A 15,184-nucleotide genomic window follows, 5' to 3' on the forward strand; every position below is an offset into this window, starting at 1 on the left:
ACTAGCGAAGGACAGCCCCTGGATCCAGATGCGCCACTGTCTGCCTCCGAAGCCCATGCTCTTTTATTTTTCTTTTCATTTTTAATTAAACAGAACACATGAGTGCATTCTCATTGTCAGCCACTCTCAAACATCGCAGACAAAGTGTCCGCCCTGCACAACACTGTGAATGATTAAATGCCACTGAGTTGCACACTTTTTAAAAAACGGCTAATTCGATATTATGTGAATTTCACCTCAATTTTTTTGAAGGCACATTCCTGTGTTACTGATGGGGGTGCAAAATGGTAGAGCGCCCGTGGAGGGGAATTGTGTGACACTTATCATATGACTCATGCACTTGCCTTCTGATCCAGCCATTGTTTCTGGGCGTTTACCTGCAGGCACACATAAAGACATCTGTGCAACAGTCTTATTTGTAATGGAAAGACTGGAAATCCCATGTTCATCAGTGGGGAGTGGTTATATAAATTGTGATACATTCACATTACAAAAAATAAAAGTCTACACCCCACTGTCACTGCCCTCCACAAAGGGGCACATGGTCACAGGGTCACCATACTCGGATGTACAGCCTTCCAGGCCTTTCCACACATACACACATGGTTCCTCCTTACAAATCACATCACTACTGAGCAGCTTGCTCCTTGTCACTAAACAGCACGTCTCGGGAATCTTCCCGGTCAGCATATAAGCATCTATCTCATTGTGTCCAACTGTTCTGCAATATCCCAGAGCGGATACCCCACGGCACAGTGGACAGCGTCCCTGTTGCTGGACATTCTGGTTCTTTCCAATGGCAGTGAACACACATAATACGTGCCTCTTTGGTTTTTTTTTTTTTTTTTTTTTTTTTGAGACAGGGTCTCACTCTGTGGCCCAGACTGCAGTGCAGTGGTATGATCTCAGCTCACCGCAACCTCTGCTTCCCAGGTTCGAGTGATTCTTGTACCTTATTCTACTGGGTAGCTGGGATTACAGGCGTGCACTACCACGCCCACCTAATTTTTTTTTTTTTGTATTTTTAGTAGAGATGGGGGTGTCGCCATGTTGGCCAGGCTGTTCTCAAACTCCTGGCCTCAAGTGATCCGTCTACCTCAGCCTCCCAAAGTGCTGAGATTACAGGCGTAAGCCACTACGCCTGGCTCCTCTTTGGGTGGTGTATTTCTTTAGAATAGATGACTAGGAGTAGGATTTGGGGGACAGAGGAAGCACGTGTAATATGCTAATAGCCCACCCCCACCCACAAAGGTTGTATCCACTTACACTGGCCATCAGTACAAGGCTGGGCCTGCTCTCATGCCTGCACCGACATACTGCCAACCCCTTTGTTTCTTACCGATCTGAGAGGCAAGCTCAGAATCTCTCCACTAAACCACATGAGAGACTTAGAGATGGACAAAACATGGATTTGAGGGTAAGAAAGAGCCAGAGTTCTGGCTGGGCGCAGTAGCTCATGACTGTAATTGCAGCACTTTGGGAAGCCGAGGCAGGTGGATCACCTCAGGTCAGGAGTTCCAGACCAGCCTGGCCAAAATGGTGAAACCCCATCTCTACTAAAAGTACAAAAATTAGCCAGGCATGGTGACGCATGCCTGTAGTCCCAGCTACTCGGGAGGCTGAGGCAGGAGAATCACTTGAACCCAAGAGGCGGAGGCTGCAGTGACTTGAGATCGTGATACGGCACTCCAGCCTGGGCGACAAGACTGAAACTCAGTAGAAAAAGAAAAAGAAAAGAAAGAGAAAGAGAGGAAGGAAGGAAGGGAGGGAGGGAAAGAGGGAAGGAAAGGTGGGCCAGAGTTCTCTGACTCAGCAAATAGGAAAATCAACGCCTTATGCCTAAAGTTCATTGATATCTACATTATTTTGAAAATATAAGGCTAAATAACGTGAATGAGAATGGGCACATTGACTAAGGAACCAATGGATGCCCTGCCATTTTCCACCTGTTTCTGGGCAGGACAGAGGAAGCAGTTCCCCTTGAGACCTGTACAGCCTGATTAAAGCAGCAGTGGCTCTGAGCAGGAATTCCCCAGAATAGCTCAGCTGATGACTCACTATCTTATAAAGCAGGTTGAACAAGACCGGGACTCCGGCCCCCACGCAGCTGCCCCATGCCTGGGCGACCTTGAGTGGCTCCCTTAATATCTCTGGGGGTCACTTCATGTTTCAGTAAAGAGCCTGCAACCTAGAGGGAGAAGACAGACAAGCACGCATGACCTAAAAGAGGTGCCGAGGGAACAACACAGCTCAGAAAAGAGAGCAGGTTCGACTTTGGCATGTGTTTCATTTTTTCTTTCCTTATTGCTGACAGTATCCATCCTGGCTAATGGGATGGGTGATTTTTTTCTGAAGTTCCAGTGTGTTTAGAAAAACAAAGACTTTTTAAGATAACAGGAATTCAAAAATGGTAAAATGTTTGTACTCACCAGATTAGTATTTTTATACTAATAAAAAGTGTGATGTCACAAAAGTATGTGATTCAAAAGATAAATACACAATTTATTTAAAAGTATATTTTGGCCAGGCGTGGTGGCTCACGTCTGTAATCCCAGCACTTTGGGAGGCCGAGGTGGGCGGATCATGAGGTCAGGAGATCGAGACCATCCTGGCTTACACAGTGAAATCCTGTCTCTACTAAAAATACAAAAAATTAGCCGGGTGTGGTAGCAGGCACCTGTAGTCCCAGCTACTCAGGAGGCTGAGGCAGGAGAATGGCATGAACCCAGGAGGTGGGGCTTACAGTGAGCCGAGACTGTGCCACTGCACTCCAGCCTGGGCGACAGAGCAAGACTCCATCTCAAAAAACAAAAGGTTTTTTTTTTTTTTTTTTGAGACGGAGTCTCGCTCTGTCGCCCAGGCTGGAATGCAGTGGCCGGATCTCAGCTCACTGCAAGCTCCGCCTCCCGGGTTTACGCCATTCTCCTGCCTCAGCCTCCCGAGTAGCTGGGATTACAGGCGCCCGCCACCTCGCCCGGCTAGTTTTTTGTATTTTTTAGTAGAGACGGGGTTTCACCGGGTTAGCCAGGATGGTCTCGATCTCCTGACCTCGTGATCCGCCCGTCTCGGCCTCCCAAAGTGCTGGGATTACAGGCTTGAGCCACCGCGCCCGGCCCAAGGTTTTTTTTATAGCACACGATAAGGAGTGTGGCCTAGCAATGAGCCACAAGTTGAAAGATGATTGGGAATGCCTTATTTCCATCCTATAGCTCATTTAGAGAAAAATGCCAAAAAGATGAAATCTGAGGCCATGTGAATGAGAGGGCCTGTGACATGGCTTACAGTCCCTCCATAAACGGCAGCAAAGTGACACCTGAGATGTAAGTGCTCCTTCTCCTCTCTCCATCTTAAAAAAAATATGGGTGCAGGCCAGGAGTGATGGTTCACGCCTGTAATCCCAGCACTTTGGGAGGCTAAGGCAGGCGGATCACCTGAGGTTAGGCATTCAAGACCAGCCTGGCCAACATGGCGAAACCCCATCTCTGCTAAAAATACAAAAATTAGCTGGGTGCGTTGGCAGGCACCTGTAATACCAGCTACTCTACTTGGGAGGCTGAGGCAGGAAAATCACTTGAACCCAGGAGGCGGAGTAGTGAGCCAAGATCAAGCCACTGCACTCCAGCCTGGGCAAAAAGAGTGAGACTCCATCTCAAAAAACAAACAAAAAACAAAAAACAACAACAACAAAAAAATATGGGTGCAAAGTCACATCTAAAGCTATTCAAAAATATGAATTCTGGATTGGCCCACACTTGCTTTTCTTTGTTTCTATACTGAATAGACTCTGAGCCACACCTGAATTCAACATTACAAGCTTTCATTTATCCAAAGGCTGGGTTTTCGTGGCTGAGGACTGCCTTGCCCTCTCTTCGGTAGTACTTGTAGTTTGTATTCACCTGGGGACTATTTCTCCCGACGAAAACTCCTGTGAACTCAGTGGAGAGTGGACAGCCAAGGCCCGACTGAGATGTATTTGGTGGGCAGGGATTGGGGAGGCAGACACCGCAGCCAGGCCACATCAGTCCAAAAGGACTGTGGATTCAGGTTTATACCCCAGCCAAAGTATAAATAACCCTGTGTTGTTGATCTCTGGCATAATATGGAAATAGTTGAAACAGTAGCTATTTGATCTGTTCATGCCAAGGCCCTACCCGGCTCCTACTTGTGTAACCTGGACTGAAATAGCCTCCCCTGGCTGTCTCACAAGTCGCAGAACCATCCATCCCACTCCTAGGTGATCAATCTGTGTGCATTACTGTCATTTGAGGGCAGAAACCACTAAATCCCCAGCTGTGTCAGGCACTAGCAGGCACCAGTCAATGTTTGGTGAATGAATGAATGCCTGTCTAAAAGCATGAGAAAAGCACAACATCTCAGTGCAAAGGAAATTCAAAAAGAAAAGAACTATCTATCATCCCATAAATGCAACTGATTTGATTTTAGTGTATTCCCTTTCATTTCCTGTGTGTATGTTTGTACATCACAGTGTACAGTCTACTTTATTCTGGTTTTCATCAAATAATAAGTTATAGTGTTGGCCAGGCATGGTGGCTCATGCCTGTAATCCCAGCATTTTGGGAGGCTGAGGCGGGTGGATCACCTGAGGTCATGAGTTTGAGACCAGCCTGGCTAACATGGTGAAACCCCATCTCTACCAAAAATACAAAACTTAGCCAGGCGTAGTGGCAGGCGCCTGTAATCCCAGCTACTCAGGAGGCTGAGGCAGGAGAATTGGTTGAACCCGGGAGGCGGAGGTTGCAGTGAGCCAAGATCACGCCACTGCACTCCAGCCTGGGCAACAAGAGCGAGACTCCATCTCTAAATAAATAAATAAATAAATAAATGTGTTGTCATTATTAATTACTTGCTATTCTGTCATATGGGCATGCCATAATTTACTTACTCCTTCCATATTTCCTTTCATGCCAAATTCTTAATGAATTTGGACATCTAGCTTTCCAGCCTACAGCAAATTAGAGGCAACAAAATGCCAGATTATAGCAACAAAGACAGACACTGGGGAACCCTAGCCTGGGACATGGTGCATAGTAGATATTTGCTGATGGCTGACTGGATGGATAGATGGAAGATGAGTTAAGTGCAAAGTAAATAGCAGACGATTGTGCTGGGCATTGAAGTGCAGCACAGTGAAGAGTGCTCACAATCGTTACAGCTTGTTTGAACCATGTGAGACCTTAGAAATCATCTTGGTGCAGGTGAGAAAAGAGGCCTCGAGAGAAGAATAAATTGTCTGAAAGCCCATTGCAAGTTGATGGCAGAACAAGAACCTAAAGCCCCCAGTCCTGATTAGTCTAGAGTTCAAGGGTTTTAAATATGATGACTTCCCCTCTTCCACACGCCCCTCCTCCACACTGCGAGTGGACAGGAGCGGTCCTGGCCAGAGTCAGATCAGGAACAGGGCTTCTCAGTAACATCAGCACCTTCGGGAACCAGGAACACTGGATGGTAACTCCTGGCTGTCCCTCAATTATCACTTGTCATAGAGCGGTGTGCGAGGGCCTCCCTTCAAATTGTATACAGCTTTCATGAAGCCCGGAGTGAATGCAGTGGGTCTGTGTCATCTTTTTACCATTCTTCAACTCCTTATAAGTGCTCAAGAACTCTTTCTGGAAGAGTTGCAGGTCTTGAGTGCAGAGGCGACAACCGATGTGTGTGTGCACATGACATATATCACATCAATACTACACGTGCATATGTGCACGCACATGAACATGAGTATACACACATCCTCCAGGCGGCTGCCTGTTTCCATCTTAAGCCCTGGGTATAAAGGGCAGAGTTTATCCACAAGCTTTCTTGATAACAACGGAAGGTTTCTTTCACACAGATGCTATTTCGTAGAGAAATTAAGCTTAGGTGCAATTAATAAACACATTTAATCAGTAAAACTGATGCCATTTTCTACAAGTACTGCTAACCTGATCTTTACTTACTGGTTTATTTCTTAGAAACTAGATCTGGCTTCTGGCCTGATATTACTGTTCTCCTAAAGAAAGTCTTAATTTATAGATGGGTATAGGCTCAAAATTTGTTTTTGCAGCTTTGGTTTTTTTGGTTTGCTCAAAACATATGTTGTTTGCTCACTTCTCATTTGAAAAACAAAACCTGTATATTTTGAGCTGGAGACAAGATGTACTTGGGTGTTAATTTGGTTCTCATGAGGAAGGAGAAAAGGTAGCCAACCACGCATCTGCACAGTTAAACCCCGAGTAGAAGAGAAATATTAAGGGCGAATGCAAAGATGTAAAATGTAGACTAGATGCTGAAAAGGCTAAGGTGGGCAGTAAAAGTGGACACTCGGCTATGCCCAGGGGTATGCAACAAAAGCTATGTGGTCCCAGGGTAGCAGCAGCCCCTGGTGCCCAGCAGAGACAAGCACAAATGCTCTCTGGAGAGGAGCATCTCCAACTTAGCTCTTCAGAATTCCTAAATATATGTCAGCAAAAATGAGCGTGCAACCAAAAATTACCCAATACAGATGGAAACAAGCCCTGGTGAATTCAAGTCAGTAGGAACAATAAACAACACTGTCCCAACCTGACCTATGTCCAGAGGCACCACCTCCAGCAGGGCTCACTCCTGCCTCCTCCCATCCCACTCACCGTCTGTATGTCACCATGGGCTTTCCAGGAGTTTGCTGAAACTCAATTCCCCACAATTCCCCTTCTGTATACAACGAAGGGCAAACTCCTTAGCAGGCAACAAATGGTCCTTCACAACAGAATTCCAATGTCCCTTTCCAGATTCATCTCCTCCCACCCCACATTCCTTCCCCAACCAAACACCCTTTATCCTATGCTGGACAACACAGCATCCCTGAACATCCCATTTTTTCGTGTTCACACCTTTGCACATGCTGCTCCCTCTTCCTAGGATGCCCTTCCTCACTTTCTCCAACTGGCCAACTCTAGTTCCTTTCCAATGACAGCATAAACGGTACCTCCTCTGTGAAGCCCCTTGGACTTGCTCAGAGTTAGTCACTGCTTCCTTTGAATTCTCTTTATAAGATCCCAAATGGTCACAGTGGGCAGAAACCTTGTGTTAGGAAATTCTTCAGCACTGGAGTCACTCTGGTTGCCTAGGATGTATTTATTAGGGCAATAAAGAATAAATAAAGAGCTTTGGAATCAGAGACACCTAAATTCAAATCCTAGGGAAGCTGTGTAACTTTTTAGAACCTAGGACTGTAAAATGGAAATAATAAATCAAATCCTACCACCTGGGACAGAGCCCCTTACCCCTCCCACTTCCATGGCAGACATTACAAATCAATCACTGCACCCCTTCCACTGAGTCCAGGTCCAGCCCTGGAATCTTCAGTGTGGTCCTCAAGACAGTTCTTGCCAATCATGTGGCGCTGGCTCATAAAACAAAACTCACTTCCCATTTCAATCATGGGGTAATCAAGACCTTGTAGATGAAGTAGAGTGCAGTATTTGACTCAGGCAGACCCTCAAAGAGCAACACCTATTACTATTTTATCTCCCGATGCTATTTGATGCACCGCTGATTTAACATGCTTTCTGAAGGGTGGGGAACATTACCATACTAAATATACACTCTGGTTTTAGAGTTTAAAATGCAGAAAAAGTGAACCTTAGAGAAAATCTAGTGAGACTAATGAGTGAATGAACTTCAAGAAGAGTGGCTGGGGGCCCCAGAAGCTCTCCAACCTGGGTATGTCTGCCCACCAGGCCCTTTTAGGGCTTAAGGATGGGGCTGAGAGCAAAAGGAGACAGTTGCACCTGAGGTCCCAGGCATAGTCCACGTGACCACAGTTCTCCTATCCTGCCTTGGCCAGTAGTGCCAAGAGATGCCAGGAGAGAATGTCTGCCTGCTCAGTGCCCTGCCCAACCTCCAGAATTAGGATGGCCCTGTCACAGCCCAGTGCTTCTTGATTTTGTCTATTTTTTATATGGCAAAATATATATATCACATGAAATTTGCCACTTTCACCATTTTAAGTGTACAATTCAGTAACATTGATGGTATTCACAGTGTTGTACAACATCACCACTACCTATTTCCAAAACGTTTTCATCACCCCAAAAGAACTCTGTGCTTACTGACCACCAACTCCCCATGGCCCCTGCCTCCAGCTCCTGGCATCCACCATTCTACTTTTTGTCTCTATGAATTTGACTCATATATACAGAATCATATATATGGTACCTCATATATATGGAATCATATAATATTCATCCTCTTGTGTCTGACTTATTTCACCTAATATAATGCCTTCAAGATTCATCTGTGTGGTAGCACGCATCGGAAATTCATCATTTTTATGGCCAATATCCCATTGTATGTATATAGTACATTTTGTTTACCATCTGTGGACATAGACTGTTCCCACTTCATTATGATGAATAATGCTGCAGCAAACATTGGTGTACATGCATCTGTTTCAGTCCCTGCTTTCCATTCTTTTGGATATACCTCTTAGAGTAGATTGCTGGGTTATATGGTAATCCTATATTGAGATTTTTGAGGAATCAAGCCCACCGCTTTTAAAGAATTCTCATAGCACTGCTAGCTAAACGGTTTTGGAAGTAGTTCTATATCGAATTACAGCACGGATTGGGGGCAGTACATTTCCAGAGCTCATCCCCCACTGTGTGAAGTCGGAGGCACAGTACCAGCGGAGCGCCTAAGAGCACTGGCCTAGGAGTCAGAAAGCCCACCACCCCGCAGCTGTGCAGCTTCCAGCGAGCGTCCCACTTTTTCTCCATCCATTTCCTGGTGTGAAAAATAAGAACCACAGTACCTATGTTGTAGGACAATTGTGAGGCGCACATTAGCTGAGGCAGGCAAAGTGCACAGCAATCGATCAATGGTCATTACAACCTTCACTGCTGCTTGCGAGGAACTGTTCTTCTACTCTATTGCTGTAGCTGATGAACCACTGGACATATAAGAGTCCCAGAAGGTGCACATGGGAAGTTCACAAGCTTAATTTCAATGTAAAAGCAACAAATTCTGACAATCTCAGGAGGTGGGGTCTTCTCAGAAACCAAGTCCTGTTGAAATCCAGAGACCCAGAGAAAGGGGCTGGAGTACTCACAGGTGAGACAGGGAGGTCACGTCTGCGAAGATGCCCTCTTGGAGGGTGGAGATGTCATTGCCATGGAGAGACCTGAGAAGAAAAGAGGCTGCTGGTGCCTTATCCATGGACAGAGATGGGAGACCCGCTGGAGGGAGAGGCCCAGCCCTCTGCAGAGACGGGACAGGCCGGGCCTTCCCTCTAGGCCTCTCAGTCAGTGGCCCAAGGGAGATGGCCCCCAGCTCAGAGACCCTGCCCCACTGGCCACAGGGAAGAAACCCTTGAGGTGGACCGCCCTGTCCCCCAGCCCTTCAGAGGACTGAAACACCGCGTTTATATTACAAACAGGACCTGTGCACCCACAGCCCTCCCTCTTTTAGCAGAGGAGCCTAAGTGGGAGGCGCTTCTTCTTAGTAAGGAAGTTAAGAAGGCCAGCCACAGGTTAGGGCTGGGAGAACGTCACCTTGACCCTGGTGGGCTGACTGAGGCCATCATCATGGACGGATCGAGGGCTTTGATCCCAGGGCAAAACCTCCCAGTGAGAACTCATAGAAGAGGTTCACAAATCCCTTGCAAACATTTTTAAATCTGAACAGAAGTCTCACATGCAAATGAAGGGCCACCTTATTTTGGATGTCCCCCCGCCAACACCACAAACTCATCTTGGGGGTGACAGCAACCCCCATTTCTCAGATCATTTCCTATGCACGCCCTAGCTTCTTGGGAATGAGAGTATCCACAGGAGCTTAAGTGACCACGCTCTGGACTCCACCACGGCACAGTGTGGACCCTAGACATGAGAACATTTCTGTCCACCAGGTGGGTGGCGGGAACCTCGGTGGGGTGGATTTCCTGGCGGGATGGCGAGTGAGGAGACTTACAGCAGGCGCAGGGAGCGGAGTCCCTGGAAGGCCAGAGGCGGGATGCACTGCAGGGCATTGTAGCTGAGGATCCTGTGGAGGAAGGAGGCGGAGGAAGGGCACCGAGTTAGTGCCTGGCCCCCGTGGGCACAGCCACCGCCCAGGACGTGGAGGCCCCTCTCACCCAGCAGCCTCCTCGGGCTCTGTGAGGGGAGGCAGAGCAGCCGGCAAGCTTATGGGCTGGGCTGTGCCCTGAGAAGCTGGTGGTCGTGGGCATGCCCCCTAATCCCTTTCTGCCTCAATCAGTTCCCTTGACTGTAAAATAGGGACAAAAATAATGCCAACTCCATAGGGCTGTCCTGGGGGTGAAATCCAGGTGAAGCCCTTAACACCATGCCTGGCTCCAATCAATCCTCAACAAAGGAGAGTTGCTGTTGTTATGATTGAGAACATTCCCTAAGGGGCTGCCCCAGCAAGGTGCGTAGGCAAGTTCCCTATGAAGGTGACACCCAACCAGGACCTGCCTGCGGGGAGCTCACTGTCTCAGCCGATCACTTCCAGGGTGGACAGGCAAAGTCATCTACAATAATTTACTGTTGAAAAGCTGTGACAGAGAGGAAGGTGCTGTTACTACGCCCATCTTATAGATGAGGACACTGAGGCCTTGAGAGGTGAAAGAACTTCTCCGGGGTCACATTATTAAGCCATTAAGAAGGGGCCAGATCCGGTGGCTCACACCTGTAATCCCAGCACTTTGGGAGGCTGAGGTGGGCAGATCACCTGAGGTCAGGAGTTTGAGAACAGCCTGGCCAACATGGCAAAACCCCATCTCTACTAAAAATACAAATATTAGCCAGGCATGGTGGTACACGCCTATAATCCCAGCTACTCGGGAGGCTGAGGCAGGGGAATCACTTGAACCTGGGAGGCAGAGGTTGCAGTGAGCCAAAATCATGCCACTGCACTCCAGCCTAGGTGACAGAGAGAGACTCTATCTCAAAAGAAAAAAGTTATTAAGAAGGGATTTTCATTACAGCTTTCAGTTTCCAGAGCCCACAGGCTAAGCCACTGTCCCAAAATGCTTCCAAGTAATTGAATCCATCCAGGGCAGACAGGCAGATGAATAAGGGAATCACACTTGCAACAGCGCCATGCTGGAAACAACCTGCGTGTCCCCAGCAGACGGACGGATGAGCAAACTGTGGCACATCCACGCCTGTGCAGGGGAACACTGCTCAGCAATGAAAAAGAGCCACCGGCACACGCAACACCACACCACGCTGAACCCCAAAATAATCATGCTGGGTGCAGAAGCCAAGCAAAAACGACTTTTTCCATTTGTATGTAAAACCCTAGAAAATGCAAACTAACCTATAGTGACAGAAAGCAGAGCAGTGATTGCCCGGGTCTCAGAGCTGGGAGAGGCAGGAGCAGGGGATTAGCAAGAATAGCACCCTTTTCTTTCTTTCCTTCCTTCCTTCCTTCCTTCCTTCCTTCCTTCCTTCCTTCCTTCCTTCCTTCCTTCCTTCCTTCCTTCCTTCCTCCCTCCCTCCCTCCCTTCTTTCCTTCCTTCCTTCCTTCCTTTCCTTTTTTCTTTCTTTTTTTTTTTAAATTTTTTTACAAGGTCTAGCTCTGTCACCCAGGATGGAGTGCAGTGGCATGATCTTGGCTCGTTGCAACCTCTGCCTCCCAGGCTCAAACCATCCTCCCACCTCAGCCTCCCAAGTAGCTGGGACCACAGATGTGCGCCACCACACCTGGCTAATGTTTTGTATTTTGTATTTTGGCTTGGGCCCACATCCTGCTCCTGGAGAATGGCTGGGTCAGGGCCCCTTCCTTTTTTGGGCACTGGCTCTACTGTTCTATCTGTAAAATGAGGTGTGGGGAAGGTGAATGAGATACTTTTACACACCAGGCAAATATAAGGGACACTTGGTAATATGTTCTGATCAATTGCTTGGAATATAATTAAAGCCAGCATTTAAATATCTTAGAATATGGCCACAAAAAATGTTCAGAGGGTCACCGCTCACAACAATCCAAACTGGAAGCAACCCCAAAATCCACCAGGACTAGAATGGATGAGGAAAGTGTGGCCTGTTCCTCCAAAGGAACACTAGCCAGCAATGAGAGCGAACAGACCACAGCTGCCACGGTGGCATGAATGGATCCCACGGACAATGCTAAGCAAGAGAAGCCAGATACAAAAGACTATTGCCCATATGATTCCACTTGGACAAGGTTAAAAATGGACACAATTAGACTATATTATTTAGAAATGCATATGTCGATGGTAATGCTGTAAAGAAAATAAAAGAAGTGATCCTCATCAAGTCAGGACAGCAGCTGCCTCGGGGTAGGGGAGGAGAGAGCAATAAGGATCAGGAAGGGACAAGATGCTAGCCTGTTCTATTTTTTTTTTTTTTTTTTTTTTTTTTCTGAGACACAGTCTCGCTCTGTCACCCAGATTGGAGTGCAATGGCATGATCTCGGCTCACTGCAATCTCCGCCTCCCAGGTTCATGCGATTCTCCTGCCTCAGCCTCCCGAGTAGCTGGGACTACAGGCATGTGCCACCACGTCCAACTACTTTGTGTATTTTTGGTAGAGACGGGGTTTCATCGTGTTTGCCAGGGTGGTCTCGAATTCCTGACCTCAAGTGATTCACCTGCCTCTGCCTCCCAAAGTGCTGGGATTATAGGCATGAGCCACCGCGCCCAGCAGAGTGTCCCTAATTTTTGACTTGGTATCTACGCGTGTGCCAGCTTTATGATTATTTGTGAAACTGTACATTTTTTTTGCACTATTTATTTTTTGCATTAACATTTTCTGTATATACCATATGTTGTATTTCACAATGAAAGATGTTTTTTGAAAGTCTTTTAGGCTCTCGAGCTGGGCATCCTCTCCAGAGGGCAAGGCGTCTGCAGGTGAGGGATCGCGGTGCAATGCGCAGCACAGGCTGGGGCTTGGGAATGACTCACAACCCAGGCCCCGGGGCGCCCACCCCAGCCCTGCTGGGACTCACAGCGTGGTCAGCTGGCTCATGTTGGTGAAGGAGGAATTGCTTAATGAGCTGATCTTGTTGTTGCTCAGGTCCCTGGAAAAGGCAAAGGCATCATGGTTGAGAAAGAACTCACTCAGTCCTGGCTCACGCTCCTGGGCTTCTTCCCCTCCCTCACTCTGCCCAGGGCCATTCCCCAGCCACGTTGGCCAGGGGTAGAGAGGAGCCCCGATCACAGTGCTTGCTTAGCTACAGCCCTGCGCTGCTCCCTCAACTCCCTCGGGTACACACCAGGCAAATATAAGGGACACTTGGTATATGGAGGCTTGGCGCCTCCATTTCCTGACCCCTACCCCCACCCCTCTGCAAGCAGAGCCTGGCTCTGCCCCTTTTCACCATGGGAACACTCCCACCAGGGTGTCGGTGGCCTCCCGACCAGATCCAGCACTCTCTCCTTTCTCTCCTGCCAGCACCTTAGGCGGGCCGGTTCAGAAGCCCTCCCTGCAAGGCAGTCCTATGAGGGAGAGGGCAGCCCCGTTTGACAAAGACCCAGAGTCTCAGCGGGATCTGTGACTCTCGAAGGGTCACCAGCTGGTCAGAGGCAGAGCCAGATTCAAACCCGGTCCACTGGCCCCAAGCCCAGGATGCTGCCGTGGCCTCTCCACATCACCTGTGGCATCTGACACAACTGACCGCCCTTCTCCTCTTCTCAAAACTCCCACCACCCGCTTTCCTCCACTCCCGACTGTCTTCGGGGGCCTTTGGCTGTGCCTCCTCAGTCCCTGGTAGAAGCTTCCTTCGTACTCAGCCCAGAGGCATGGGGATCGCTAAACCCCATCTATGCCCCTTTTAGTTCAATCTGGGTGCCCTCGGGGATGCCCCTGTGCTGGCAGTGCCCCCCTCCCGTGGCCCCAGCCTGTCCTCTCATGAACTCCTCCTCTTGATGCCCACAGACACTCAAACTCCATCCACGTCTTGTGCTCCCCACCATGCCCCGTCCCCCAGGCTCCAGCTCCATAACACCGCCTGCCCACATGTCCGCCCTCTCGTCCCACCCATCTGATCCGCCCCTGGCTGGTGGCCCTGGTCACCTCTCACGATGTGCCCTCCTCCTGAGCCAGCATCCTCTCTCTCGGGCTCCTGCCTGGATTCTGACCTCATCTCTCACCCACTGCTTTGCCCTTTTGATCCATCTGCCATGAGGGTGGCACCACAGAATCTCTCTATGACGCAAAGCCGACGCAGCCACTTCCCCACTGAAACCCCACAGTGGTACCCATGTGCCTAGCATGTGGACTCCAGGCTCTCTAGCTGGCCACCTGGCGCTCCTGGGTCTGGTCCCTGCCCCCCGCCCCTCTGCTTCCCGCCCCAAAGGTTTCCCAGGCTTAGGATTCACTAAGTTTCTTGAAGTTCTCTGAGCAGACTACACTCTGTGCCCCCAGACAGCTTATTCCCTCTGCCCACCAGTGAACTCGAACTCGTGTTCCAAGATGCCCTCCCCACCAGCCCCCTCCCTGAGTTGATCACATCCTCCTTGAGCCACGGCCCTAATCGGCATTGACCTCTGTTGGAACCCTTATGTGCTCCCTCCCCTCCCCCGCATCCTCCCTAAACCATGACAGTCTGGAGAGGGGGCCATGACTTCGGGGCCTTCACATCTGCCCACTTCATGTACTCAGAAAACATTTAGAAAATGCAACGATGTGCCCTGCCTTCATCTTCTCCTCCTGAACGTTCCTCTAATCTAATTCCAAATCATTCCACTGTATTTGGAGATATATGTAAGTGCTCTACTGAATGTTCAACACACTTTGTGGTCGTTCCCTGTGATGAGGAGGTGGTGGCACAGCCCCCAAGAGGCAGTTTCACTGGCTCAAAGCACTCTGACACCAGCCACTGAATCACACTACTCCATCCCCTCTCCACCCCTCCTATTGGAATGTTCAACACACATTGGCCAGATCATTAAGCAAAAACAGATAAATTGGAGTTTCAAAATCCTGTAAGCCAGAGCCGCCCAAAGTAGCCAGTCCTTGAACTAAATTTCACCAACCCACAATAAGAAACCTGGGCCTTGGCCAGGCGCGGTGGCTCACACCTGTAATCCCAGCACTTTGGGAGGCCGAGGCAGGTGGATCACGAGGTCAGGAGATCGAGACCATCCTGGCTAACATGGTAAAACCCCATCTCTACTAAAAATACAAAAAATTAGCCCGGTGTGGTGGCGGGCACCTATAGTCCCAGCTATTCGGGAGGC

The 15,184-nt window shown here is 48.8% G+C and overlaps 2 protein-coding genes across 2 annotated transcripts in view; one reads left to right on the top strand and one right to left on the bottom strand.

Annotated features, from left to right (window-relative positions):
* The window catches only part of PGAM1 (phosphoglycerate mutase 1), a 1,080,404-nt gene that overhangs the window by 649,650 nt on the left and 415,570 nt on the right, over window positions 1-15,184 (top strand). The window lies entirely within an intron of this gene.
* The window catches only part of SLIT1 (slit guidance ligand 1), a 187,809-nt gene that overhangs the window by 22,849 nt on the left and 149,776 nt on the right, over window positions 1-15,184 (bottom strand). The window contains exons 23-25 of the mRNA XM_050802861.1: window positions 12,952-13,023; window positions 9,946-10,017; window positions 9,086-9,157 (exon numbers count right to left, since the gene is read on the bottom strand). Of these exons, the coding sequence (XP_050658818.1) occupies window positions 9,086-9,157; window positions 9,946-10,017; window positions 12,952-13,023 (216 nt within the window). The remainder of the gene's footprint in view (window positions 1-9,085; window positions 9,158-9,945; window positions 10,018-12,951; window positions 13,024-15,184) is intronic.

This window comes from Macaca thibetana, chromosome 9, assembly GCF_024542745.1.
Source record: "Macaca thibetana thibetana isolate TM-01 chromosome 9, ASM2454274v1, whole genome shotgun sequence".
Lineage (NCBI taxonomy): Eukaryota > Metazoa > Chordata > Mammalia > Primates > Cercopithecidae > Macaca > Macaca thibetana.